We start from the raw sequence: 25,044 nt of genomic DNA on the forward strand, positions 1-25,044 counted from the left end.
GGAACCGACCGCTAGCTAGCCTCCTGGATGCTCGGAGGCAGGGGCAAGACGAATTCGTCGGGAACTGCACCTGCCAGCATTTCCAGCCGGCTATTCTTCCGACCAACATATACGCCTTTGGAATCTGCACGATTGTTCAGATATGCCTGGACGTCTTCCACCTCTCTCTTAGCTAGAGCTGCATCGAATTTATTCTGATCAAGAATAGCCATCAGCCGTGAGGTTTCGTAGAATCTGCCTCTAATCACCGTTTCGTCCTTCGTTACGTTTTGAAGGACAGGTACCCATTGAAACTGAGTACCAGTTGCTGCTCTGATTCCATCACGGAAAGCCTTCTCCTTGAACATTGCAGATGGTATTTGAGTCTGTTGAACGACTGGTTGCTGAAGGGGAATCTCCTCTAGCCGGTAGATGTCACCGGTGAAAAACAAACCATCGGTTTCGCCGCTCTTGGCAGTGAAGATCTCTTTGAGAACCATCAGGATAGGCATGTTCTTGGGCCATGCCGGGTCCATCTCTTGCGGGGTGAGTCGGATTCGAACGGCCTCACCAACATTGATTCTTTCTGCGCCGAGAAATATACCTCGAACGAATAGTTTACCGCCACTGGACCTCGAGTCTGATATGACATTGAACAGTGAATACGAGTGGTCAATCTCGATCAAGGCTTTCTTGGATCCTTCCACTCCAACAAGCTCCTGCCTGGAAGGGTTGTCTTGGGCATACTTGGCAACAATTTGGCTCCACGGCGCGTTTCGTACCCAAGTGTTTTGTAGTTCAGGGAGGTTAACGGCAGGAACACTGAACGCAAGGAAAGGCCGCATCTCGTTCTCAGGTCTGAGGTGAGGTTCCAGCTGGAGGAGTGAGTGTGCTAACTGCTTTATGCTATATCGCAATCTACCGTCTTGAGTCGCAGGTTGAAGCTTCTGCAGCACTATACCCAAACGCCACGTAGGATTTGTTAAGAACCACACAGCTTCGCCCTCCCGAAACACGGCTTTATCATCTGGTTGAGGAGTGGCCATCGTTTGGCTGCCAACAGGGGCGAGATTTTGTGCATGGGTAGAGGGATCAGTGGCCACAGGTCCAGGGATTGTCTTGAGCTGAGCAGGTGCAACCGCACCCATTGGTTGCTGTACTGGCTTTACAGCTGGGGCAGGCTTCGTTGCCACGGAAGACGCAGATGCGGTCCTACTCATCGGCGTTGCTGAGACAGCTGCAGTTCCTGTAGATATAGACGAACCCCTTGGAGCCGCTATAGACGACGGAGCTGATGGTGCAGGAACAGGGGCTGGCTGCGGCCACCACGACGGCTTTGCCTGTTCAGGGTTGCAGAGCTGACAAGAGCAGAGGCCTTTATCTTTGCTACCGCCAACAATCCATAAAAGATCTAGTTAGGTTAGAAATGTTGATCCTGCAACTCACATAATCTTTCCGCGTCGTGGAAGGATGACGAAGCGACGGAGGGAAATGACAGAACAAAAGAATTTGTGCTTACGTGGGAAAAAGTCGTTGGGTGAGCGAAAAGCCTTGGGTTTGTTCCCGTGAGGGTAACCATACAGATAGTAATCTAGACGGTTTTGCGCTGTACCGAGTTGTCAGTGGCAGGCTCTAGAACGTGATCAGCCCATCATACCTGTCTTGTAGCGTATATGGTAGTGATCTGGCAGTTTGTCGAGGAAATAGCCTCGATCTGTTATGATTAGTCCATGTTCCCCTTGGTATATACTAAGCGATGCGATTCATACCTTGGTGTTCAGGGCCTGGCAGAAACTGGTCTCGGAGCAGGGCCCCGAGCCTGAACAGCCAGGCGACGTAGCGTTTGTCATCTTCCGGTAGTTTCTGGTGGCCTGAGTTGAAGTCGCTTTCTGCCCAGGCCTTGCCGTCGCTGCTGCCAGGAGCGAGCGTAAATGGGTAGGCCTCACTGCTGCCGGATCCCGCAGCCATGGTGTCGGTGATAGCAATAGCGATGAGGATGGGTGAAGGTTCCAACAGCCAGTATGGAAATGCATTAGGTTAGAGCTGGGAGGTAACATGGGTCAGTCCAATGGCACGCCGCGCTTGGGCCAGAACGCCAATATTCTTTTAAGGCCTGAGCCTGGCTGGGGTACTTGCACGGCGACAGCACTTACGGAGTAATAAAGAAGTAATAAGCACCTGCAGTGTCTCACTTTCCATTAGAAGAAGCCTACAAGGTGTCGCAGTTTACGTGTGACACTATTTCTACCTGCTCAAGAAGACCTAAATTATTACTCAACTTAGAACTGAAGACGTAGGTACGTAAAGAAGTAGGTAAGTATACTCACATGTATACAAGTAGGTTCCTAGACAGGGTAGGTTACTGTAGAGACTTACAGCAAGACGGGCACCATGCAACGTCAAAAGGCGATGCATAGTGTCAATTAGCTGCCAGCCTCCGTCGTTATCCTATGACTAAATTTAATACATCTGCAACATCCTTTAAGAAAACATTTAAGAGTCTCTGGAGCGACCATAAGGCAAACTAGAGAACTGCGCTTATATTGAAGTGTTCTTACATAATTGGATTCGCTGTGAGACCACTCCTGCAACTAGCGGACTTAAGCGGCAACAACCACGGACCCTGCAGGAGATGGACTCAGCCGCATACATATGCTGATCTTGGGATAGTAGTAACAATCTGGTATGCGTTGCCCCATGTGACCCTTTTCAGAATCATTATACTAGTTATAGCCTTGCTCGTCCAAGTTTATAGGAAGAAAGCCCATGCAGGGTCACGGCGATTGCATGTCTTATTACCGCCTCCACAGCCACAACGATGGTGGTGGGAATTCGAGGTACTGTCGAAACTCGCCAAAGTAGGCTACACTTGTGGTATCAGTACTGCTATACAATGATTACCCACGGTCCTTACTAATATAATGGAGAACCGACGAGTTCAGGCTCGGGCTTAAAGGAATTAAGTCACCAAAGGGGGTCTATGTCGACGAGCACTCTGGTATAAAAGACAGCCCGTTGCTGGCTGGGTTGAGTTAGGAAGTTGCATCGTCCATACCATATTATACAGCAAGCGTTCTGTCGAGACTCATATATCACACCCAAACACCATGGATGCAACCTTTGGAGCTACTACAGATGGTATCACCGTGGTCCGCCACTTCGCTGATCAGGTTAAGGGAAGAACGTGTAAGTTTCTCGAGCATGGCCCAGTCAACGTGAACTGAAACTGTACTAACAGATGCTGCCAGTCCTCTTGACTGGTCCTAGCAAAGGTGGCATCGGCTCGGGAGACGGTCATCAGCCTCGCTCATGGATCCCCGGCTATGATTGTCCTCATCGGACGGTCCCTGGCTAAAGCGCAAGACGCCATCAACATTATCGAGAAAATCAATGCAGACATCCGAGTGAAGTTTGTCGAGACCGACCTGGCCTCGTTGAAGAGCGTCAGAAAGGCGGCCGAGACTATCCTCGACGACGACGAGATTCCCCAAATCGATGTCGTCATCAACAACGCTGGCATCATGGCCTGTCCCTACACGCTGACCGAGGACGGCATCGAGCTCCAGCTCGCCGCGAGCCTGACCGGCCACTTCGTGCTGACCAACAAGATCATGCCCAAAATCTTGGCCGCCGGTGCCGGCAGCAGAATCGTGTTCGTGAGCAGCGCGGCTCATCGGTACCGCCCCTTCAACCTGGAGGACCCCAACTTCGCCGCCGAGGGCGCCTACACCGAGTACGACGGCTACAGCTCGGCCAAGTCGGCCGAGATGCTGTACGGGGTCGCGCTGAATCGACGCCTGGCGGCGTCGCGCGGCATCCGTACCTACGCGTTGCACCCGGGGGGTATCGCGACGAATCTGCAGGACCACGCCAAGGCCGGGGGCGAGGCGCACATGATGGAAGTGTTCGACAAGGTCTGCCGGGTCATTAACGGCATCTCCATCGCCGACTACCTCGCGCAAAACCCCTACAAGACGCTGCAGCAAGGCTGTTCCACGACGCTCGTCGCGGCTCTAGACCCCGACCTGGTGAACCGTGATGGCTACTTCCTGGAAGATTGCACCCTGACCACGGACCCGGCCTTGGCTAAGCCGTGGGCTACGGATGCTGACCTCGCGGAGAAGTGCTGGAAGAAGACTGAGGAGTTGGTTGGGAGACCTATGAGTTCTAGCTTAACCAACAAGGGTCCATTTGGAACATAAATATAGACAATTCTTTTCTGTAGGGCTTAGATATAGATGAACCTGACAAGCAAGCCGTCTTCAATTTTGATGAGGTCCAGATTTGGGTTATGTATTTCAACTCATCTCAAGCAGGTGAGTCTCAAGATGGCTGTATACCTAACAGTACCAAGTTTATTGTTTGTGATTTGTCGCAATAGACTTCATCAAAAAGAGTTATTAGTAATAGCTAGTGCCCATTAGATTTTGCTTCATTTCGAGCAACGCATCGCTTTCTTCCTCCGATTCCGGAATCCAACTTATTGTAGGTACATCAGGTGTGTGATGTGAAAGCGTTGTTGTAGGCTGGTAAGGGGACAGTCCCGGTATTATCCTGGGGCATGTACAGGTAATTAGTGCTTCTTAGGTAAGGGTATTCCCCCACTACGGATTTGCGCAACGGGAGCCGGGATCTTGCATCTCTCCTTTCTCGAGAATACCGTCCTCCAGCTTTTTGGACCTGGAACAATCCCGCCGCGGTAACATCAGTATTCTCTGGGCAAGTACAGAGAAAAAAAACGGATAGGGAGCTACAAAGATGCTCTCCTTCATATTAGTCCAGAACCGGCAGTAAGAGAAGACGAGTTCCCAATTGCTCCCGCATTGGCGCAACAACTAACAAGAGTGCGAGCGCAGAGGCAAAACGCGCCTAGCGAAATGGTACTCCCCGTACAGCGACGACGAGAAAGTCAAGCTTAAAGGCGAAGTGCGTACCTATCTACCTCAATCTCTCTCGCCGCTAGAAACACCGTCACTAACAAACATTGGCCGACAAATAGGTCCACCGCCTAGTCGCCCCGCGCGACCAAAAGTACCAGAGCAACTTCGTCGAGTTCCGGAACCACAAGATCGTGTACCGCCGTTACGCGGGCCTGTTCTTCTGCGCCTGCGTCGACACCAACGACAACGAGCTGGCGTACCTCGAGGCCATCCACTTCTTCGTCGAGGTCCTCGACGCCTTCTTCGGCAACGTCTGCGAGCTCGACCTCGTCTTCAACTTCTACAAGGTCTACGCCATCCTCGACGAGGTCTTCCTCGCCGGCGAGATCGAGGAGACGAGCAAACAGGTCGTCTTGACGCGCCTCGAACACCTGGACAAACTGGAATGAGAAGTGGCAAAGAACAAAAAGGAAATCTTAAATCATTGGTAGCAGGGAGGGTGGCAAGCAAACGACTGCACACGTCTGACCGAGCTGTAACCCTTGAGGTTGCAATACTGTCCGATCGGTCTGGTTTATTTGCCGGTATGGCTGTATAGGGGAGCGCAAATCCATTGGCATGGCGTCTGGCGTAACTGGCATGGAAGAGAGGTTCAGTCTGAAAGTCTGAGGATCAGGATACGATCTGGGCATTTTGAATGCATACGCAGTGCTGGTGAAGCAGTTACACGCATCACCAATGGCCGAGTTTTCGATATGCGGTAGTCTATTCGACTACCCATGTTAAGGTCATCCAGATTGCAATACCGCCCACCCTCTCCTCAAACATGCTCCAGGAGTGAACACAGTGTTATGCCAGTCCTGATTTGTGGCATTTTCCCGTCTGTGGCATGTATGCCATATAGGTGTACAAAGGGATGCAACCAACGGCGAATGCTTCTTCAAACGATACATTCATGCCAGGCAGTCAAACGTCATATCTTGTTACAGGAACCCTGGGTGCACAAACAATGAATAGCGGTGCTAGACCATTCGATCTTCTCCTACACCGCTTACAGGTGCCGTCCAGAAACATGAATTAAATAGCAATTATCTCGGTACTAAGCTTAAGAGGAATCCACCGCCGCCATCATGGGAATAGGAAGTGACAGATCACGCCGAACTCCCTGTTATTGCTGCAAAATGCCAAGATTATAGCAAATCCCCTGGGTTACCTCCACCCCCCTTGGCAGCAATTGATGGGCGGCCCTCAAATCGTCTACCATGGGCGACCACTACGGCCGCCTCAAGAAAAGTGTGCGAGAATCACTGTTGCTGGGATTCTCAAGCCCTTACCGGGATTGGCTCTCCTGAAACAACTTCAGCAACTGTTGATAGATTGGAGGCCATAGGAGGGCATTAGTGGACAATATACCTTTAGTATCTGAAGCCGTGTCATCCAAGCATCCCATCATCTCAGCCGCTGTTTTCCTTCTCAGACGAGGATTCACGACCAGAACCGTCAGTCCGGGAAACAGACGGATGACTGCTTCACTATAGGGAGGACTTGTTAGTAGCCGGTATTGGTTGCCATCTGGATCGACCGTCAACGTCGAATCGCCAGTCTCAGTAGCATCAATGACCTCCTCCAACATGATGTCCATTTGCGAAGCACAGACAGCCTCTATATAATCTTCGTCTTCTCCCATCTGTGCGCCAAGTGTATGAAGGAAGTCGTGTGCTTCAGCAGCAGCTGGCCTATCGGGTTCTCGATCGAGGCTACGTGTGCCAGGACTGGCCATAGGTACGTCCTCCTGGGGCAAGAAGTTTGACATATTGTCGCGATATGTTTCACCTACTCCAAAGGACAATGCCTGGATGTTCTGCATGAACGAGTCCCCGTCATCATAAGAGAGCCTGCCTTCTGTATCTGGCTTGCGTAGTATCACGGCGTGGCTTCCGTCAGGCTTGGGAGACCTCGAGCGATCATCACGACGGCTGTTCTTGCTAGGCCGATAGCTATCTCTATCCCTGTTTCTTCTGTTCTTGCTTCTCCTAGTCTCTCTCGCCGGAGTGGCCGGAAGGGGAGGCGCTTCGTGGAAAGGTGATGATCGGGTAAGAGGCGTTGGTGTGTTAAATCTACCTCTGTACCATACGATGGCGAAGTGTCGCCTGGGGAAGAGAGTGATCTCTCTCTATAGCTGGGGCGGTATCTATCTGTGACCTCACCACGAGCTCGAGGAGGGCTTCCCGGGCGGTAGCTGTCAGAATACTGACGAATTGGCAGGCTGAGTTGACTAGATGATCGTTCTCTGCGACCTTGCCAATTATCCGAGTCCTCGTCCAAGCGCTTAGCGGCAGCCTCCTTTCGTTTGGTAGTGAGTGACCAGTACATGCTGTTCTCTGGGCAGAGGGTTCCAAGATGAACCCCCAACTTTCCGCAAAAGTTGCATTGATAGTCAGGGGCAGGTGCTGTATCATAACAAGGGTCTAGATTGGTTGGACAGTCCTGGACTAGGTGGCCTTATCAAGGGTCAGTAGAGTAATCTGCCAAAATTCTGTAAGGGACTAACCAGACTTGTGGCACCGTTTGCATATATACTTCTGTTGCTTCGAATGTGCCTTCTTGCTCTTCGTCGCCTCTGATCCGGAATCTACGGGTTGTTTCTTCTTAGTTCTCGATGAATCCTACTTTGAGCTGCCGTTGCTTTCCTTGGAAAGGTACTCCGGGCTGAGCCTGATAGCTATTGTTCGGTTACGCAGATGCATATACCTCTGCTCTTGAGCTCTCGAATTGGCAGATGGCAGTTCTTCTGACCGAAGTGTATGACCATTAGGAAATATTAGCTTACCTCCTTTGTTCATCAAAGGCAGATCCTTCGCAAGTTGCGAGTTCTGACAGGGACTTTGAGGTGACCTTGCCCTTTTATTATTTACGATTGGGATGCCATTGGCACCAGTCCTTTTCCTACCAACAACACCCATGGTCCTTTTCTCAGTGCTGGAGGGTGAAAAGGCTTTCAGAGCTGACTCGGGGTGGTCATTGATACCAATCAGATGGGATCGGGAGCTGTGAATATGACTGTCAGGTTGAGATGGTGTATGCTGCTTGCCTTCGAGGATTTGACGTATTTCGTCTTCGACCATCAAGTACTTGCGACAGCTCGAGGGGTCTTTTTGGACAGCGAGGTCCTGCCAATATTTGAACGAAGAATAGAGGATGTTGTCCTCAAACCCGCGACTTCTGAGTGAATAAATCCAATACCGGACGAGTGAGTCCCCTCGCACAAGCATGTCCTTCACGACTTGCTGGTGAAGCCATTCCAGATACTTGTCAAGCACCTCCTGTCCGTGATAATCGAGTCCAAAGTCAACATCAATACTGTGTTCGAGCTGGGAGAGGGATATTTGATCGAGGTTCAGAGGAGCGAACGCATCGGAAATCTGGTCTGGATCCATGGCTTTACTGTAGACAGACTTCGTCAACAACTCAATGATCACGGATCGAGAGCTGGGAGACTGGCCAAATGTCTGCGGCTTTCAGGAACAATAGATGCTGCGATCGTGTTTGGGTGTGCGGTTTCTGGGTACTTCGTAGGTAGATCAAGCAGAAAAACAAACGCAGCTGGAAGTCACCAACACAGTGGCTCGAAGAAGGTCGCTCTTTCCTACCTTTGCACAATGTGACCAGTGAGTGACTAGTCCCACATCATCTGATTGATTATCCGCGGAATTCAGAAGATAGAGAATGGGATAAAAAGGAGGCCACGGGGAAAGCTGGACGTTCCTGAAATAGCGGTAGGGACCGGAATGTTTTCCAGTGCTACTTTGAGGGGATAGTCGAGTGGAATTGGGCGGCAAGCTGCTCGGTTCTGTCTGATAAAGTACGGCAAAATTAGACCAAGCCATCAGCCAGAATTCATTGCAAGGAGACTGAACTGGCCCGTTTGGCTGATAATGATGTCCTCGCCCACTGTCTCTGCATCAAGCATCTCTGGAAATGGGAATTGAAAACCTGCCTGACTATCTGGTAGGCAGGTACCTCACTTAAAGCAACACTGCCGAGCATAAAACCCGCCCGCTCTTCGTATCTGATGATCTGGGGAAGACGGGAGATATCCGATGCCTAAACAATACACAATGACATTTGGTTTGAACAGCAAAACCCATGAGCGAAATAGAACAGACCTACAGTATCCATCCATATTGAGACATTTGGTTGCAAGGCATCGCCGTTTGTAAGACTCGGTCATCAAAGGAGACCTCGCTGCAGCTTCCCGCTTCACAGGCACTTGATTGGCAACAGAGGTTTGTTTGATTGAAGCCTATGGAACTCGGAGCCCCAGGCAGTCCTGACAAAGATGGTGACAGCTTATTTAATACAGAAATCTCCGAACGCCACCCATAACATTGACGAATACAAGATGCGCATGAAAACAAAGCATATTTGCTACCCCTAGCGCTTCAACGCTGCAAAGCGGGCTGCAAGATCATCCACGCTTGGCACATCATCTGCCAGCCCCCCCTTTCTTTCCGTGTTCTTGCTGGCTATGCCGGCATCGAGCATCTTCTTGCTGGGCTTTAGCTCGGCCGAGTTAAGCGTGATTTTGGGCCGAGGATTCTCCGTAGATGGACTTGGCGGGTTGACGTGCAGAGGGCTTTGGGGGCCCAAGGTGCGTGGTGGTGTGGCTCTGCTGAGGTCTTCCCTCTCCTGTGCCGCTTTGCTGTCCGCCGGTATTTCGGGCTCTACAATCTTCTGTGCCTGTCCTCCGCTGGGGTTGTCGTCCACGTCGTCGTCCACGAAGTCCGGAGGGTCGCCCAAGTTCGTGGGGCGCTTCGGCCAGTCCACGCCGTATGCCCTTGCGATCTCTTCCAGTACCCCGTAACTAACTCTTCTTTTGGCGGGGTCACGCTGAGCTTCTTCACCACCTTCTCCGAGACCTTGTCGTCCGAGTTCTCCGTGGCGGTCACGACGAACTCCTTGCCAAACTTCTCCCAGAACAGCAGCCGAACCGCCTGGAGCTCCTTGATCTCCGTTTTCGGTGCCGCATAGATAATACTCTTCACAGCCTCCTCCAGTCCCGGGTCGCACTGCGGCGCTTCTAATAACCCTGCACGCGCGATCAGGAGTTCGCAGTACAGTTCGAGGATCTCGTGGAGTTCTGTGATGATATCGGTGCGAATGATGTTCTCGACGCGAATTCTGGCAGAATCAACCTTGCCCGTCTCTAACAGTTGGGCCATGGTCCGCCGCGCGGCTTTGGAAAGAGCCTCGTCTCGTTTCTGCACCATGCGCAATCTTGCGATCGCAAGTTTCAGTTGAACTTTGATCCTTGTCTAATCCCGAGGAGTTAGCTAATCGTGTGCCACAGATCGAGAGGACGTTTCGCATACCAGCAGTGTCGCCGAGGGTGCCATGATGGATTAGGATACGGGGTGATTCCCGGGGCTTCTTGATATGAGCTCTTATGATACGGTCAAATTGGGGGTAAAGGTAAGGTAAAGAGAGGCAGAGTTGACAGAGCGGTTTGGTTGGAGATCGGTTGCCCCGCGGCCGTTATTTGGTATGATCGTCGGGTCCTGCCTACGGCTCCACCTGAGCTGTGCTGGTGTGGGGTAAAATGATACTGTATGTAAGCCTCAAGTGTCAAGGTCGGGCCAGCTTCTGGATCTGGAAGGCTACCTGGTCCGTCTCCGTACCTAAGGACCCTCTACGTCACCCCTTGTTCTACTTTGAATAGACCGACTTCGAGACAAGCGACCAATCATTGAACATTCATCTAAGCGGATGGCTTGTGATGTGCCATCCAACCATGTATAGAATGGGCTTCATACATTTATACGTGACGTGAAGTATCAGCAGCTATGGCTAGACAGAAGGGTGTTTTGTCAACTTATTTTATAATCCTAGGCGTGCAACAGCACAATACATAAAAATTCGAAATATATAAAAATGCAAGTCTCTTGATCATGGCTAGTTCCAATTCCCCCCTTTAAACCATTTGCGCCTTTGTCTTTTACACTGTTCAAAACAACGCATCTTCGCCATGGCAGCATTCATCAGCTGTGAGTAAGATTCCGAATTCTGATCTAAGTCAATGCACGTATAGGGAGGAGAGCCGTTTTAGCTAGCTTATGATTTCCACCACTTAGTCCTGGGTTGGTTGGCTAGCCTTGATCATAAATATGACCTGGGGGACGACAATAAGCGAGAAAATGAAGTTGAGAGCAATGCCAACACCGAAGATCTTCAGGTACAGCTTGACAAGGCGGACCCAGGAAGTACGCGAGAAAGTGTTCCAAGCATCCTTCATGCTCACGAAACCACGACCACCAACAATGGCGGGCTCGAGAGTGCCCTGGAAGGAGCGGTCAAAGGGGATGATCGTCTCATCTTCCTCGGGCAATAGAGACGCCTGGACCCGAGTAAGCACAACGTGTGCCGGGATCGTCAGGAAGATAGTAAGGAGCAACATGACGATCATGACGACGAGGCCTTTCCACACATCACTGCCCTGAGGCTCGGGGACTACACCAGGTCTCTTAGGGTCCCAAACGCTCATACCCATGACACGAGCAAGGAATTTCGGGAAACCCTGCTGGATCTCGAGAGTGACAAAGTACACGGCGGTAGGCAACGCGCAGGCGCGGAAAGCCTGCTTGAAACCGGGCAGACGCTGCCAAAAATGCTTGTCGGAGGGGGCCGAGATGACGATGTGTAGCCAGGCGGCATAGAGCTGGACAAGAGCGACGGCCGAGATCAGGGCGGCGACAGGCTTGAAGTGGCTCAAGATAGGCAGCACGCTGACAACACCATACACAAATAGAGTGCTGAACGAAAGCGCAATCCAACAGACAAGACCACGGAAGTTAGAGCGCCAGCCGCCAATACCGATCAGTGTGCGGTGGATGTTGCGGAAGCTGGCGGTAATCTGAACGGTCTGCGGGGATGCACGAGCAGCCTCGTCGGCCACGGGAGCGGAATCTTCAACAACGGACTGGTCATCCTCGTTAAGCGATACAGGGTCGTACGCAGGTGGAGCCGGGTCCTCGATCATGGCGAGCACCGGGTACAGGTTGTTCATGGTGTACCCGACGTAGATGAAGAGGGGAATGAAGATGAGGAAATCGATGAACATCAACGGCCAGGACCAGCCAGGCAATTGACGGACGGGCCTATCGCCATCCTGATAGGCGACAGCGGCCCGCTTGTAGACGGCGGCAGCAACGTCTTTATACATAATAGCCGAGTCTGCAATGGTAATTCGAGTAGACAGACTTTTTGGAATTGTGAAGATTGTAGGAAATGCAATTGAAACCAATGAAAAGCAGCTGGACTTGAAGGAATAAAAGGCCAGAAAAAGATGAGACAAACAACGAAAGAGGCGGATGACGGGTTTTAATAAAAAGAACCAAAGGAATGAGTAATTGAGAGTCGATCCTCCAGTCCCCTTGAATGGATGCTGTTAGGCAGCACCTGCACACTGCGCCACCCGACGCTTTGCAAGCGCCCCCGTAGGCTAGCCGCTTACCTGCCTAACTCAGTCCTACATCATCACCATCGTACAGGCTGCAAATCGAATCGAACCCCACCAGACTAACGATTCCTTTCAGTCGGGTCTGTTGGACGCCTGGTATTTATGACTTGCTTGTCCGTAAAGCTTGGCTGGCAACAGGTGCAGAATGGAGGTCTTTGATATTGAACTACTATGGTTTCTTATATGTAAGCGTCTGTGAGCAATCGATCCCACGCACCTGTCTCAGATAGCGCATACATGTTGCGAATACGGTGTCATCAGCACCTACAGACTTGCCTGCCGTGCCGTAATCCGAAGCCATCCTCAAGCGCCACTCCACATTATGTAGCCGCTTACGTTACCAGAGATCTGGTTAAAGTAGCAATCATTTGGGTGATATTCATCCATAAATTCAACATCGTCGTCGATGTTTTGAAGATGGCTCGGGGTTGATAGTTCTACCCATGTCTGTCAACAGGTGGACATCTTACAGCGCTGATACATGCATGTAGTGGTGTTGTCTCAGTGCAGTAAGTCCGAAAATAGCACACTACATGCAGCAGCAGCTACAAGCTAGGACCCTTTATGACCCCACCTGTATCCGTTCGCCGATCAACCTCATGGCGGGGGTTTGCGTCACTCCAGGGATACCTTCTGCGCAAAGCTACATCTTCCTTCAAGACCAGCTACGGCCAATAATTCATGTCATTCGATCAACATATAATGGCCGCCCCTTCGATACCTAACCTCCTCTCTCTTCGGGGCTCAAGAGGTGGCGGGCGTGGTCGGGGAAGTCGTCGTGGCGGCCCCTTTGGGGGTACTGCTGCATCAGGACCGAGCCACGACACCACAATCCAGGGCACCGACACTGACGCGTCCGTCTCACGCCTGAGTGCTGTAGATATGGGCTACTTGGAAGACCCATACGCACAGTACTTTGTGCAGAACCAAATGGGCCCGGCGACACGGAGATTACCCATAATCAATCGAGGTGAGATGAATACGACTAGAGAACGAACAGTAGTCTCTTCAACTATTTGCCGCGGCGAGTGCTAAGGCTAAAGGCAGGGACTTATACGCGAACCAAAGCCTTGGATCGGCTTATCGATGCTTTCTTGTCTTCTGATCTTGGTTCTGGCACGGGGAAGAAGCAGATTGTGTCGCTTGGGGCGGGCACAGATACTCGCTGCTTCCGATTGCTCTCCCGCAACAATGTGACGGGGCTCATCTATCATGAGGTAGATTTTCCCACAATATCTTCCAAAAAGCGACAGGTTGTTCAGAGTACACCAGCTTTGCGGAACACCATTACCCCTGATCCCCCGCACGCTGAGCACGATGCTTCCTCAACCTCGTCTTGGAGCAGCACCCACCTACCGAACAATTGCGAGTACTGGTGTCATGGGATAGACCTGCGTGACCTCGCACAAGCCACGACCCCCCCTTTGCCAGGCCTGCAGCCAGGCGTCCCCACGTTACTAGTATCGGAATGCTGTCTGTGCTATCTTCAGACAAGTCAGGGCAAGGATGTCATTAAGCACTTCACCGAACAGTTGCCAGATCTTTCCATCATAATCTATGAACCTGTCAAGCCCGGGGACCCCTTTGGTAAGCAGATGGTGGCTAATCTAGGAGCTCGAAGGATTCATATGCCCACGTTGGAGGACTATCGTGAGCCCGCAGATCAGGAGACACGACTCAAAGAGGCCGGGTTTCAGACTTCCAAGGCTATGACTGTTGAGGCTATCTGGAAGCAGTGGATCAAACCCGAAGAAAAGAAAGGGTCGATGAGCTCGAGGGCCTCGATGAGGTTGAAGAGTGGAATTTACTTGCCGACCACTATGTCGTGGCATGGGGTTGGAGAGGTAATGGCTTTCAAGCTTGGAAGAACATATGATGACGATCGATCAGCCGGTTCCTTACGGTCTGTTCTATCATGAGGGAGACCAAGAGAGAATTGATCATAGTCCCAGAATCTGCGTAGGTACCCTGAGTTACTACTACATTGAATCCAGAGGGGATCGTGGTGTGACCAGTGGCTAATATCCTACCGATTCACCTAGAAGACCAAGGGCAGGGAAACAACTAACAGGCCAACACTTGGTATGTCCTAAATACAGAACTATAAAAACCCCATATTGAAATACTGGTGTATATTCTCTACATTTACCAAGTATATTACTTATGTAACCTCACTACGGATAGGGATAACCACAAAGCTTCTGCGGGTCCACAAATGTCGTCCGCCACAGATCAATGTCTTGCAGCTGGATCATCAGCCTCAACCCCAGCCACCATCTATACAAAGTGGGTACATGTGCCTTGCTGAACCAAGCGCGCCCAAAGCTTAAAGTGACTCTTTGGGAACCGTGGAACCTCGCTTTCTTTGTGACGATTAAGCCAGCAAGCTACCTCTTTTGAACGGTTCACTTGGAAGCCTCATAAACTCTGTGTCTCCGGGCTGGCTTAAATCTATTCTCGCCAGATCTTTGCTGCCTCATAAGTGGATCAAACCTTGCTCCGTTCTACATGTATTTATTTCTCGGGCCTTACTTTGCTCGATCTATCTTATTTCTAATTACCTCTCCTCCCAGCTGAATCTCATCCTTGCCGACTCTTTATCAACTTGTTTTTGGCAACAAGTATACTACATCACATCACATATCCGATTCCCACGTCTGTAACGTCAGCTCACCAATTTCAACATGGCGGATTCAAAGCAGCACAAATACCGCCAGGAGATCCAGCAGATGATGTATGTCTCAGGGGAGGCTGGTGAACCATCAGTTGAGACCACTGCTATGATCGAAGAAATTGTGCGTCAGCAAGTCATAGAAATGCTACGCAGCTGTACAGAGCTAGCAGCACGCCGAGGCGCTCGTGCCATCACCATCAACGATCTTATCTTCCAGATCCGTGATGATGCTCCTAAGGTCTCACGGCTACGCACATTCCTCAGCTGGAAGGATGTACGAAAAAATGCTCGTGATTCAGACGAGAAAGGCGGTGACGTGGAGATGGGCGTGGCCGATGACCCGGCCGGCGCCGGTGTCGTTGCTGGTCCCGCTGTCGAAGAGGCAACCAAGAAGAACAAAAAGGCCAAGGTGAAGCTACCTTGGGAGCCTTCTAGCTTCTACAGCCAGGAGGTCCCCGAACGGGATGACGAAGAAGACGAGGAGGAGGAAGAGATGAACATCATCACTCTCCAGCGTCTCCGCAAGGCCGACGAGCGTACGAAAGCAATGACCAGAGAAGAGTACGTCACCTGGTCCGAGTACCGCCAAGCGTCATTCACCTACCGCAAGGGCAAACGCTTCAGAGAATGGGCTGGCTTCGGTATCGTGACGGACAGCAAACCTTCGGATGATATCGTCGATATTCTGGGTTTCTTGACGTTTGAGATGGTCCAGACTCTGACCGAGGAAGCCCTCAAAATCAAAGACCAAGAGGATAATTGGAAGGAACGCAGTGGAGGCGAGAGCACTGGTAGCAAAAAGCGCAAGCTGGCCCAAGGACTATTCGACCCGCCAAGTGAAGGCAGAGCACCAGTTGAGTCGAGGCATATCCAGGAGGCCTTCCGTCGGCTACAGACTAGACCCAAGAGGTCGCGAGCAATGCTCAACGGCACCCGACTTCAGCAAAGGACCAACCTTAAGCTGTTCTAAAAAAGAAAAGAAAAACCCCAGTACAGCTGCTGCAGCCACAGTCGAGGTCGCTATATGTACGACTATCATATCCACTTCGAAGTTCGACCTGGGTTCAAGCATCAACGGACTTACGTTAAGGGTTGCTTTGCTGTTGAGAGCTTCGGGAGAAAAAGAAACCACCGCACAAAAGTTCGGCAAAAGACCACGAGCAAGAGAAAAACGAGTTGCCCTCGCGGCGTTGGCCTTCCGCCCTTTGGATATTGGAAGTTGAAGCGAGTGCTGGTTAGTCTGGTATATGACTTGAAGTCGATGGGCTACTATTGTCATAATTGGAGGATTTTTTAGCATATAACGGTGCAGGCGATTTGGGACTTGGAGGTTCGGGTTTTGTTTGGCGTCATTGGAAAGGACGGCGGGATACCCATTTCTATAATTGATCATTCAGGGTTATTTGATCAGAGCAGATATTAAATGTTCAATCCTATCAACAACACTGGCACTGTCTACTTCGTTCGTACTGTGCTATGCAAGACACAAGAACTGTCACGATGTTCTAACTAACGTCCATGTCACAGCTGCTCGGCTTCAGATGCCTATAGGTATTGGACACGCTCCAATTGCTGCCAATGGCTGTTGTTAATCCGTCCCAATTATTTTTACCCATGTCTGGTTATCATACTGCCATCAGTTATCCCGGAAACAGCTGCCCCGGATCGCGTAAAATGACATTTTTTGCCTTGTCTACCTACTAGTGCAGTGCTATAGAGGGGGGGTCTATCCTCTGTTGCTTTTGTGTTTTTAATCAGGTATGGCAGGTGTAAGACTGAATACAACAGAGTGCTCTAAATTGTTTACTCTGCATTGTGATATCCCAAATTTCTTTTGTGCAATCATTCTCAAGCAGACGCAGACAAACATACGCCCCCTGGAGTGCGGATGTCCAGCTGCCCCGCATTGCATTGAAGCAACCAGATACGACCTTGGGTACTTGCATCACGTGGGGCATTGTGCTTATCGGTGGTGTTGCAGGTCGGCTGTTGCGTGACTACCACTGACCGAGGCGTCCCCCCCAAACTACTTTTATTCCAGGAGGCCTGTATCAACTTTCTACAGCCTTCAGAAGCAATCGCCATCTTCTTCTCTACCATTTTCTCCCGGGGCTTCTAGAAACGTATCTTCGAAGTCTTGCTCCTCTCTGGCCGAACTCCATTCATCGTCATCCACCGACCATAACTTGCCACCATGTCTACAGCCGCTCGTCGCCGTTTGATGCGAGACTTCAAGGTGCCTTGTCTCCCTACGATTTTTTTACGAGGGCTCCCGCTGACATTTAGATACAGCGCATGCAAACCGATCCTCCCGCTGGCGTATCTGCATCCCCCGTTCCCGACAACGTCATGACCTGGTATGCTACTACTGACGAACCTTCCGAGTTTTGGACCCCGCGCAGTACTGACACCGGAACATCAGGAATGCCGTCATAATAGGACCTGCGGACACTCCCTTTGAGGATGGAACCTTTCGCCTCGTGATGCACTTCGAGGAACAATACCCAAACAAGCCGCCCGCCGTCAAGTTCATCAGCCAGATGTTCCACCCCAATGTCTACGCCACGGGCGAACTGTGTCTCGATATCCTGCAGAACCGATGGAGTCCCACGTACGACGTCGCCGCTGTGTTAACCAGCATTCAGAGGTAAGATTACGGGCATGCAAGTCAATATTCACAGGAATCGGGATCTGACTGAACGAATAGTCTTCTGAACGACCCGAACACGGGCTCTCCGGCCAACGTGGAGGCGTCGAATCTCTATAAAGATAATCGCAAGGAATACACGAAGAGAGTCCGGGAAACCGTCGAGAAGAGCTGGGAAGATTGAGGGTTACATTTTCAAAGTTGGAACGGTCTATGTTCGCCGCATGTGTTTGGCTCTGGGTTTACGGAGCAATGCGGCCGACATCGGCAAGTCGAAAACTCACCGTTCTTGCATCTTCGGTGGAGAGCGTAACTCAGAGGACGGCGACCTTGCCGTTATCGCGATGAGGCTTTGATTTAGGCGTTACGTCAGGCGTAGGTTAGGGATAGGCGCGTGATACCGGATGAATGCTGCTTTCTTGTCACGGTCTCTTCAAGGCTGGTTTTCTGCTTCTTTCCGAGGTCTTCAGGTAGTCTTCCTCAGTGGTCTGGCACATGGCATAGCTCCCGGAGTTTCTCAATGAACATGAACATTCAATCATACCTGGTCTGGCAAGTAAATATGTAGGCGGTCTGAACACGAAATAGAGGCTTGATTTCCAGCACTCATGCAAGTGGATATGTCAAGTAAGTAGTCACAAGTACGGAGTACGTGTAGGTGAATGGCGACCTGTCTGTCCCCTGTTTGTTGACGTAAGTGCTGCGAATTGTCGGTACTGACGCCAACAAGTCGGTCGTCAATGCCGCAATATTGAATGGATTCGAATCGTTGGGATGAAGTTTTACAGACGTTTGCGGTTGCATTAATAGGGCAAATGAGCATCATTACATACCGAGTCAATGTTATTGTTATTTACATCCCGTCAGCCACTTGCACTTTGGGTACATGCAATTACATGTAAACATGCAGTGCCCAATGACTTGTTCCACGACCCCACTAGACTGCTGCTAATCACTTGACATAACCCATCGCTAATCGACAGTTTGTACAGCAAGCAGCCCGCTGTAAACACACCGAAACCCCCCCTGAACCCCTCATGGATAGCGCAATAGCGTGACCATCGATGAGTAAAGTGAAAAAAGTAGGGGACCCATGCCCAGCACGCCAGCCAATCCAGGCACAATAGGCACGGACAGACAAGGCACCACCGCCTAGTCAGTAGAAACCGTATCCCCGATGTCAAACAGATCCGGCCCCCAGACACTTGTCCAGGTGTGACTGCCCATCCCGTGTGAACCCTGTTTTCTTTTGCTCTGCACCGCAACCTCCCATCTCGTCCCCTTTACTACGTTCCCTTCTCCAAATCGGCTCGGGAAACGCGACGTAACGGCTGCACCTCCTTTATCCACCACACCCTCTGTGCTGGGAGACACGAAAAAGCCATATTGTCATATTTTTATGACCTATCCGCCGATCTCGTCGGCCGAGATAGGTCTTCTTGATATCTGTTCCTGTTCCCTTGCCGAGCAAGCTGCAGCGAGCCGCATCCTGCATCGATTTTATCTACGGTTCCTGACATGATTTTGAGGGCACCGAGCGCCCTTTATCATCGTCCTCTGCACCGCTGATTGCTGAACCCAGTATCGGCTTCGTACAGCACCCCCAAAGATATTCTCTTTCGGCGCCGTTCACCATGTCGGCCCCAAATACGATCAAGGTCGTCGCCCGCTTTCGACCTCAAAATAAGGTTGAGCTGGCCTCGGGTGGCCAGCCTATAGTTACTTTCGATGGCGACGATACCTGTAAAATAAACGTAGGTACCCGACTGCAACCCATGGCGGAGGCGGGGGCGATGCGCATCCATTCTAACCATGATATATACATTAGTCTGCCGAGGCAACTGGCGGCTTCACTTTCGATCGCGTCTTTGATATGCAATCTCAGCAATCTACTATATTTGATTATTCCATCAAACCAACAGTAGACGATATTCTTAACGGTTACAATGGAACCGTCTTCGCTTACGGGCAGACGGGTGCCGGAAAGTCCTATACCATGATGGGAACAAATATAGAAGACGAGGAAGGGAAGGGTGTCACACCGCGTATCGTGGAGCAGATCTTCAGCAGCATCATGGCGAGTCCTGGAACCATCGAGTACACCGTCCGAGTCAGCTATATGGAGATCTACATGGAACGCATTCGAGATTTGCTACAACCCCAGAACGATAATCTGCCGGTACACGAAGAGAAGAACAGGGGTGTATATGTCAAAGGTCTTCTCGAGATCTACGTCTCAAGTGTGCAGGAAGTCTTCGAGGTCATGAGGAGGGGAGGAAACGCTCGAGCAGTCGCCGCCACCAACATGAACCAAGAGTCGTCGCGATCACACTCCATATTCGTCATCACGATTACCCAGAAGAACATCGAGACCGGCTCGGCCAAGAGCGGCCAGCTTTTCTTGGTAGATTTGGCTGGTAGCGAAAAGGTCGGCAAGACAGGTGCGAGTGGGCAAACGTTGGAGGAGGCAAAGAAGATCAACAAGAGCTTGAGTGCTCTTGGTATGGTCATCAACGCCCTGACCGACGGAAAATCATCCCACGTTCCTTACCGAGACTCCAAGTTGACAAGAATCTTGCAAGAATCTCTAGGAGGGAACAGCAGGACAACCTTGATCATCAACTGTTCGCCCAGTAGTTACAACGATGCCGAAACGTTGAGCACCCTACGGTTCGGTATGAGAGCCAAGTCGATCAAGAACAAGGCGAAGGTCAATGCCGAACTCAGCCCGGCCGAACTAAAGGCTATGCTCAAGAAGGCGCAAATGAGCATCTCCACATTCGAGAACTATATATCGAACCTGGAGGGCGAGGTGCAGCTTTGGCGTACTGGCGACAGCGTTCCCAAAGACAAATGGACACCAGCGTTTTCTGCCGAGGGTGTGATGGTTACCAAGGCCGACGCCGCAAAGGCCGCCAGGCCATCGACGCCATCGCGTTTGGTAGCTGATAGCCGGGCGGAGACACCTGCCCCGGCAGAACGATCTGGCACTCCTAGTATCCCTCTGGATAAGGACGAGAGAGAGGAGTTCCTTCGAAGAGAGAATGAGCTTCAAGACCAACTGTCGGAGAAGGAATCCCAAGTTGTCAATGCAGAGAAGAGCCTTGCCGAATCAAAGGAGGAGCTCAGCTTCTTGAAGGATCACGACAGCAAGCTAGGCAAGGAAAACGAGAAGCTCACGACAGAAGTCAACGAGGCCAAGATGCAGCTCGAGCGTTTGACTTTCGAGAGCAAGGAGGCGCAGATCACCATGGACGCTTTGAAAGAGGCCAATGGGGAGCTCACCACAGAACTGGACGAAGTCAAACAGCAGCTTCTAGATGTCAAGATGAGTGCCAAGGAGACAACTGCTGTCACTGATGAAAAGGAGAAGAAGAAGGCAGAGAAGATGGCTAAGATGATGGCCGGCTTCGATCTCGGAGGCGACGTCTTCAGCGAGAACGAGAAGTCTATCGCGGAAGCTATTAAGCAGCTCGATACGTTGCACGAGCTCAGCTCAACGGGTGACCCGATACCCCCTGATGACCTTCAGGACATCAAAGCCAAACTTGTCGAGACACAAGGCATCGTCAGACAAGCGGAATTGTCTCTTTACAGTGGCATGTCCAGCGATTCTGAGGCGCGCCGGAGGATGGAGCTGGAGACCAAGCTGCAAACTCTGCAACAAGAATACGAAGACCTCCTGTCGCGAAACCTGAGCGAGGCAGATGCGGAGGAAGTCAAGGATCGCCTTAAGGATGCTTATGCTAGCAAGCAGACTACCCAGATGGAATTGGTGGACGAGTTGAAGGCAGACATCGCGCAGAAGGCTGCGGAGAACTCGCGCATGAAGACGCTCATCGAAGACCTCCAGGGTCGCGTCAAGGCGGGTACAGTGCCTACCCCTGGCCTGGCAAATGGCAAGACTGTTCAGCAGCAAATTGCCGAATTCGATGTAATGAAGAAGAGTCTGATGCGCGACTTGCAGAACCGCTGCGAGCGCGTTGTAGAACTCGAGATCAGCCTCGACGAGACTCGCGAGCAGTACAACAACGTCTTGCGGTCGTCCAACAACAGGGCGCAGCAGAAGAAGATGGCCTTCCTTGAACGCAACCTCGAGCAGCTTACCCAGGTGCAGCGCCAGCTTGTGGAGCAGAATGGTGCCCTCAAAAAGGAGGTAGCGATCGCTGAGCGCAAGCTTATTGCAAGGAATGAGCGTATCCAGAGCTTGGAGAGCTTGCTACAGGACAGCCAGGAGAAGCTGACAGCGGCGAACCACAGGTATTTGCGATTGCTCAAACCCCTTAACTTACATGGTACTAATGATAATTCTAGATTCGAGTCTCAGCTTACAGCTGTCAAGGAGCGTCTCGAAGCTGCCAAGGCAGGCTCCACGCGCGGCCTCGGCTCACCCACCGGCAACGGTGGCTTCAGCTTCGGCAGCCGCATCGCGAAGCCTCTGCGCGGCGGGGGCGACTCGAGTGTTCCTGCCCCGGTTCCTACTATTGCCAACCTGCAGAACGAGGGTGGTGGTGGCAAGCGAAGCAGCTGGTTCTTCCAGAAGTCCTAGGGACAGTTATAAGGAGATTGATTTCCATCATCGAGGCAGGAGTAGTGCCAATCAGCGACAAGGCTTTCTCGCCCAGACTTTGTCGTGGTACTAGTCAACTGTTTCCCATTTCACTTGTTGCCCCTAAGGTAAACTGGGCGAGGTAGAGCAGACGATAGACCAGAACGTTGGGCCGGACTTTATACCCTATACCCTGTTTGGTGTCGTCCTTGTTGGATGAACATCAGGCTTGGGCCGACGTGGAAAATCAGCGGAGGTAGACAGATTACGATGGGACACGATGGGAGGCCAGAATGTTGGATTTCTATGCATGAAGACTAGGCGCGGTAGGAGTCGCCAGAGGATCACTCTCGCCACTTGTGTTTTCTTGATGATACGCGGACGTGCGGCTTCTTACTGGTAGGATGACGACGAATGGGATATGCGATATGCCTGTGTCTTTTCCTTATTTCTGAACAACCCTGCTCCGATGGTTCCGGCTATATAGGTCGTATACTCCCAATTGTGCTGCTGCGATCTGGTCGTGAAGTAACAACTAGACTCATACCACTAAATGCATTAGTAAGACAATTCACCCAAAATAGGGGGGGTACTTGCTCTACATGCCAGTCTGATTCCAGATACGTCACCGTCTCACATGAAAATAATACCGAGGGAGGCAAGTACTGTAGGTGGGTTAGCGTAGTACTTGGGCGGCGAGCTACCCCAACATTGGGACCCTGTCGGAAACGCGGGGCCGACTCAAGCCGGGGAACGTGAAATGTGAAGCTGATCCATGTTGACGGCTTAACTCTCTCTCCCTTGCCTTCTGAGCATTCTTTTCTTCTCGTCCCAATTCTGCTTTGTTGCTTGTCGTAACGGGCCTTTTTGCCTTCAACCCGATTCCATACTCGTTCAGTTCTCTTCACGGCACTATAGTGCGTTCTCACCATGGTATTGCTCGCAAGACCCGCCACTCGGACTTGCCTCCACTCAGCCGCTCGGTATCCCTCGGCAATAAGACACTTCACGGCGCAAGCAGCTCTACGTCAAGAGATTCGCGATGCTTATATTCTCAGTGCTGCAAGGACACCCACCGCCAAGGTTCGTTCGTCATTCTACTATGTCTCTGTGTGTATGCCACACATTCTCTCGAGTCTAACAGATGACGTAGTTCAATGGTGCTTTTCTGACGGTGCCGGCGCCGAAATTGGGTGCCGTGGCTATCAAGTCTGCCCTTGAGAAATCCAAAGTCCCGACCGAGAAGATCACCGATGTCTACATGGGCAATGTGCTCCAGGGAAATATAGGCCAGGCACCAGCTCGACAGGCTTCGATCTTTGCCGGCCTGCCCTCGAGTGTGGAGGCCATCACCATCAACAAGGTGTGTGCCTCGGGCCTAAAGGCCGTCGTCTTTGCGGCGCAAAACATACAACTGGGACTCGCTGATGCCCAGGTCGCCGGTGGTATGGAAAACATGTCGCAGGTGCCCTACTACGTGCCTCGCTCGAGCAGTCTGCCCGCGTTTGGCCACGTCAAGATGGAGGACGGCCTGATCAAGGACGGCTTGACCGACGTATACGACCAGTTCCACATGGGCATCTGTGCCGAGACCACGGCTAAGAAACACGAAATTACGCGGGAGATGCAGGATGCGTACGCGATCCAGTCCTACGAGCGCGCGCAGGCCGCCTGGAAAGACAAGGCCTTTGCCGACGAGATTGCGCCGGTGACGGTGAAGGGCCGCAAAGGCGATACAATCATCGATACCGACGAAGGCTATCTCGATGTCAAGTTGGACAAGGTGCCTACACTGAAGCCGGCATTCATCCGGGATGGTACGGGCACGGTCACAGCGGCCAACTCGTCCACCCTCAACGATGGCGCCAGTGCTCTTGTCCTGGGCAGCAAGGCCATCGCACAAGAATATGGCGCCGGGTCTCGAGTGCTTGCACGGATATGCGGCTCGGCGGATGCAGCCATTGACCCTGTGGACTTCCCGATTGCACCTGCCAAGGCCGTTCCCATTGCCCTCGAGAGAGCGGGCATCAGTAAGGACCAGGTCGCTGTCTGGGAGTTCAACGAGGCCTTTGCGGCCGTCATCAAGGCCAATGAAAAGGTAAATCCAACACCGATACGGGCTGCAATTTAACGCTAACGATTATATGATAGATACTTGGTCTCGAGGACGCCCGAGTCAACCCGCTTGGAGGTGCCATCTCACTGGGCCACGCGCTTGGGAGCTCTGGTTCGCGCATTCTCACGACGCTGCTTCACCAGCTCAAACCTGGCGAGTACGGTGTTGCTGCCATCTGCAACGGAGGCGGCGCTGCTACTGCTGTCGTTGTGCAGCGCATCGAGTCTGTCTAAGTTGAATGTGAAAAATACATAATGGTAGATACCCGTTAAAAAGGACGTTGTGTCTAGGACTGTGTAGCTGTCGAATGACGACCCTTGCTTATCTCGAAGCCAGAATGCAATGCGTTTGTAATGCACCTAGCAGTGCTTGTGCTGTCGACCTACTTCAACGAAACATTAAGCAGGTGTGCATGTGGTAGGTTAATCCGTACATAAAGAGAGGTTCAAGCTGTACATATGTAGGCCAGGTACTACCGTTTTATGCCCCACCCCTGCGTTGGCCCGCATACCGCGTCTTGGTCCAACTCCGATTGGCAGCCCCCACTACCTTACCTTACCTCCCCCAAAGTACGCTGCAGTTCTTCGAGATCGGATCTTCCCATGCTGTTGCTCTGCTCCTGCTCATGCTCAAGCTACACCCAACAACAACACACTTAGACTACCGATACCGATACGATTTCA

General features: G+C 51.5%; 10 protein-coding genes across 10 annotated transcripts; 7 read left to right on the plus strand and 3 right to left on the minus strand.

Moving 5' to 3' along the window:
• Positions 1–11: 11 nt before the first annotated feature.
• Positions 12–1,947, minus strand: PG994_000233 (uncharacterized protein; the record flags this gene model as incomplete). Its single annotated transcript, XM_066851642.1, has 4 exons — positions 12–1,390; positions 1,499–1,585; positions 1,637–1,693; positions 1,749–1,947. 4 exons carry the CDS (start codon positions 1,945–1,947, stop codon positions 12–14), a joined length of 1,722 nt encoding a protein of 573 aa, XP_066722274.1.
• Positions 1,948–3,302: 1,355 nt separating this feature from the next.
• Positions 3,303–4,181, plus strand: PG994_000234 (retinol dehydrogenase 13; the record flags this gene model as incomplete). Its single annotated transcript, XM_066851643.1, has 1 exon — positions 3,303–4,181. The coding sequence occupies one exon, from the start codon at positions 3,303–3,305 to the stop codon at positions 4,179–4,181; it is 879 nt and encodes a 292-aa protein (XP_066722275.1).
• A 556-nt stretch (positions 4,182–4,737) lies between these two features.
• Positions 4,738–5,308, plus strand: PG994_000235 (adaptor protein complex AP-2 small subunit; the record flags this gene model as incomplete). Its single annotated transcript, XM_066851644.1, has 3 exons — positions 4,738–4,769; positions 4,836–4,905; positions 4,979–5,308. The coding sequence occupies 3 exons, from the start codon at positions 4,738–4,740 to the stop codon at positions 5,306–5,308; spliced, it is 432 nt and encodes a 143-aa protein (XP_066722276.1).
• A 3,985-nt stretch (positions 5,309–9,293) lies between these two features.
• PG994_000236 (uncharacterized protein) lies at positions 9,294–10,255 on the minus strand (the record flags this gene model as incomplete). Its single annotated transcript, XM_066851645.1, has 3 exons — positions 9,294–9,696; positions 9,729–10,174; positions 10,232–10,255. 3 exons carry the CDS (start codon positions 10,253–10,255, stop codon positions 9,294–9,296), a joined length of 873 nt encoding a protein of 290 aa, XP_066722277.1.
• A 731-nt stretch (positions 10,256–10,986) lies between these two features.
• On the minus strand, positions 10,987–12,078 carry PG994_000237 (ubiquitin conjugating; the record flags this gene model as incomplete). The annotated part of the gene is made up of 1 exon (XM_066851646.1): positions 10,987–12,078. One exon carries the CDS (start codon positions 12,076–12,078, stop codon positions 10,987–10,989), a length of 1,092 nt encoding a protein of 363 aa, XP_066722278.1.
• A 999-nt stretch (positions 12,079–13,077) lies between these two features.
• Positions 13,078–14,294, plus strand: PG994_000238 (leucine carboxyl methyltransferase 1; the record flags this gene model as incomplete). Its single annotated transcript, XM_066851647.1, has 2 exons — positions 13,078–13,345; positions 13,444–14,294. The coding sequence occupies 2 exons, from the start codon at positions 13,078–13,080 to the stop codon at positions 14,292–14,294; spliced, it is 1,119 nt and encodes a 372-aa protein (XP_066722279.1).
• A 765-nt stretch (positions 14,295–15,059) lies between these two features.
• PG994_000239 (Spt3) lies at positions 15,060–16,019 on the plus strand (the record flags this gene model as incomplete). Its single annotated transcript, XM_066851648.1, has 1 exon — positions 15,060–16,019. The coding sequence occupies one exon, from the start codon at positions 15,060–15,062 to the stop codon at positions 16,017–16,019; it is 960 nt and encodes a 319-aa protein (XP_066722280.1).
• A 1,224-nt stretch (positions 16,020–17,243) lies between these two features.
• PG994_000240 (ubiquitin-conjugating enzyme) lies at positions 17,244–17,880 on the plus strand (the record flags this gene model as incomplete). The annotated part of the gene is made up of 4 exons (XM_066851649.1): positions 17,244–17,285; positions 17,342–17,406; positions 17,472–17,696; positions 17,757–17,880. 4 exons carry the CDS (start codon positions 17,244–17,246, stop codon positions 17,878–17,880), a joined length of 456 nt encoding a protein of 151 aa, XP_066722281.1.
• A 1,450-nt stretch (positions 17,881–19,330) lies between these two features.
• PG994_000241 (uncharacterized protein) lies at positions 19,331–22,245 on the plus strand (the record flags this gene model as incomplete). Its single annotated transcript, XM_066851650.1, has 3 exons — positions 19,331–19,450; positions 19,525–21,956; positions 22,011–22,245. 3 exons carry the CDS (start codon positions 19,331–19,333, stop codon positions 22,243–22,245), a joined length of 2,787 nt encoding a protein of 928 aa, XP_066722282.1.
• Positions 22,246–23,175: 930 nt separating this feature from the next.
• On the plus strand, positions 23,176–24,594 carry PG994_000242 (Acetyl-CoA acetyltransferase; the record flags this gene model as incomplete). The annotated part of the gene is made up of 3 exons (XM_066851651.1): positions 23,176–23,328; positions 23,399–24,343; positions 24,397–24,594. 3 exons carry the CDS (start codon positions 23,176–23,178, stop codon positions 24,592–24,594), a joined length of 1,296 nt encoding a protein of 431 aa, XP_066722283.1.
• Positions 24,595–25,044: the final 450 nt, after the last annotated feature.

The sequence above is a fragment of the Apiospora phragmitis genome (genome assembly GCF_038363925.1).
Source record: "Apiospora phragmitis strain CBS 135458 chromosome Unknown utg000001l:1.0-2902119.0:1.0-2906034.0, whole genome shotgun sequence".
Lineage (NCBI taxonomy): Eukaryota > Fungi > Ascomycota > Sordariomycetes > Amphisphaeriales > Apiosporaceae > Apiospora > Apiospora phragmitis.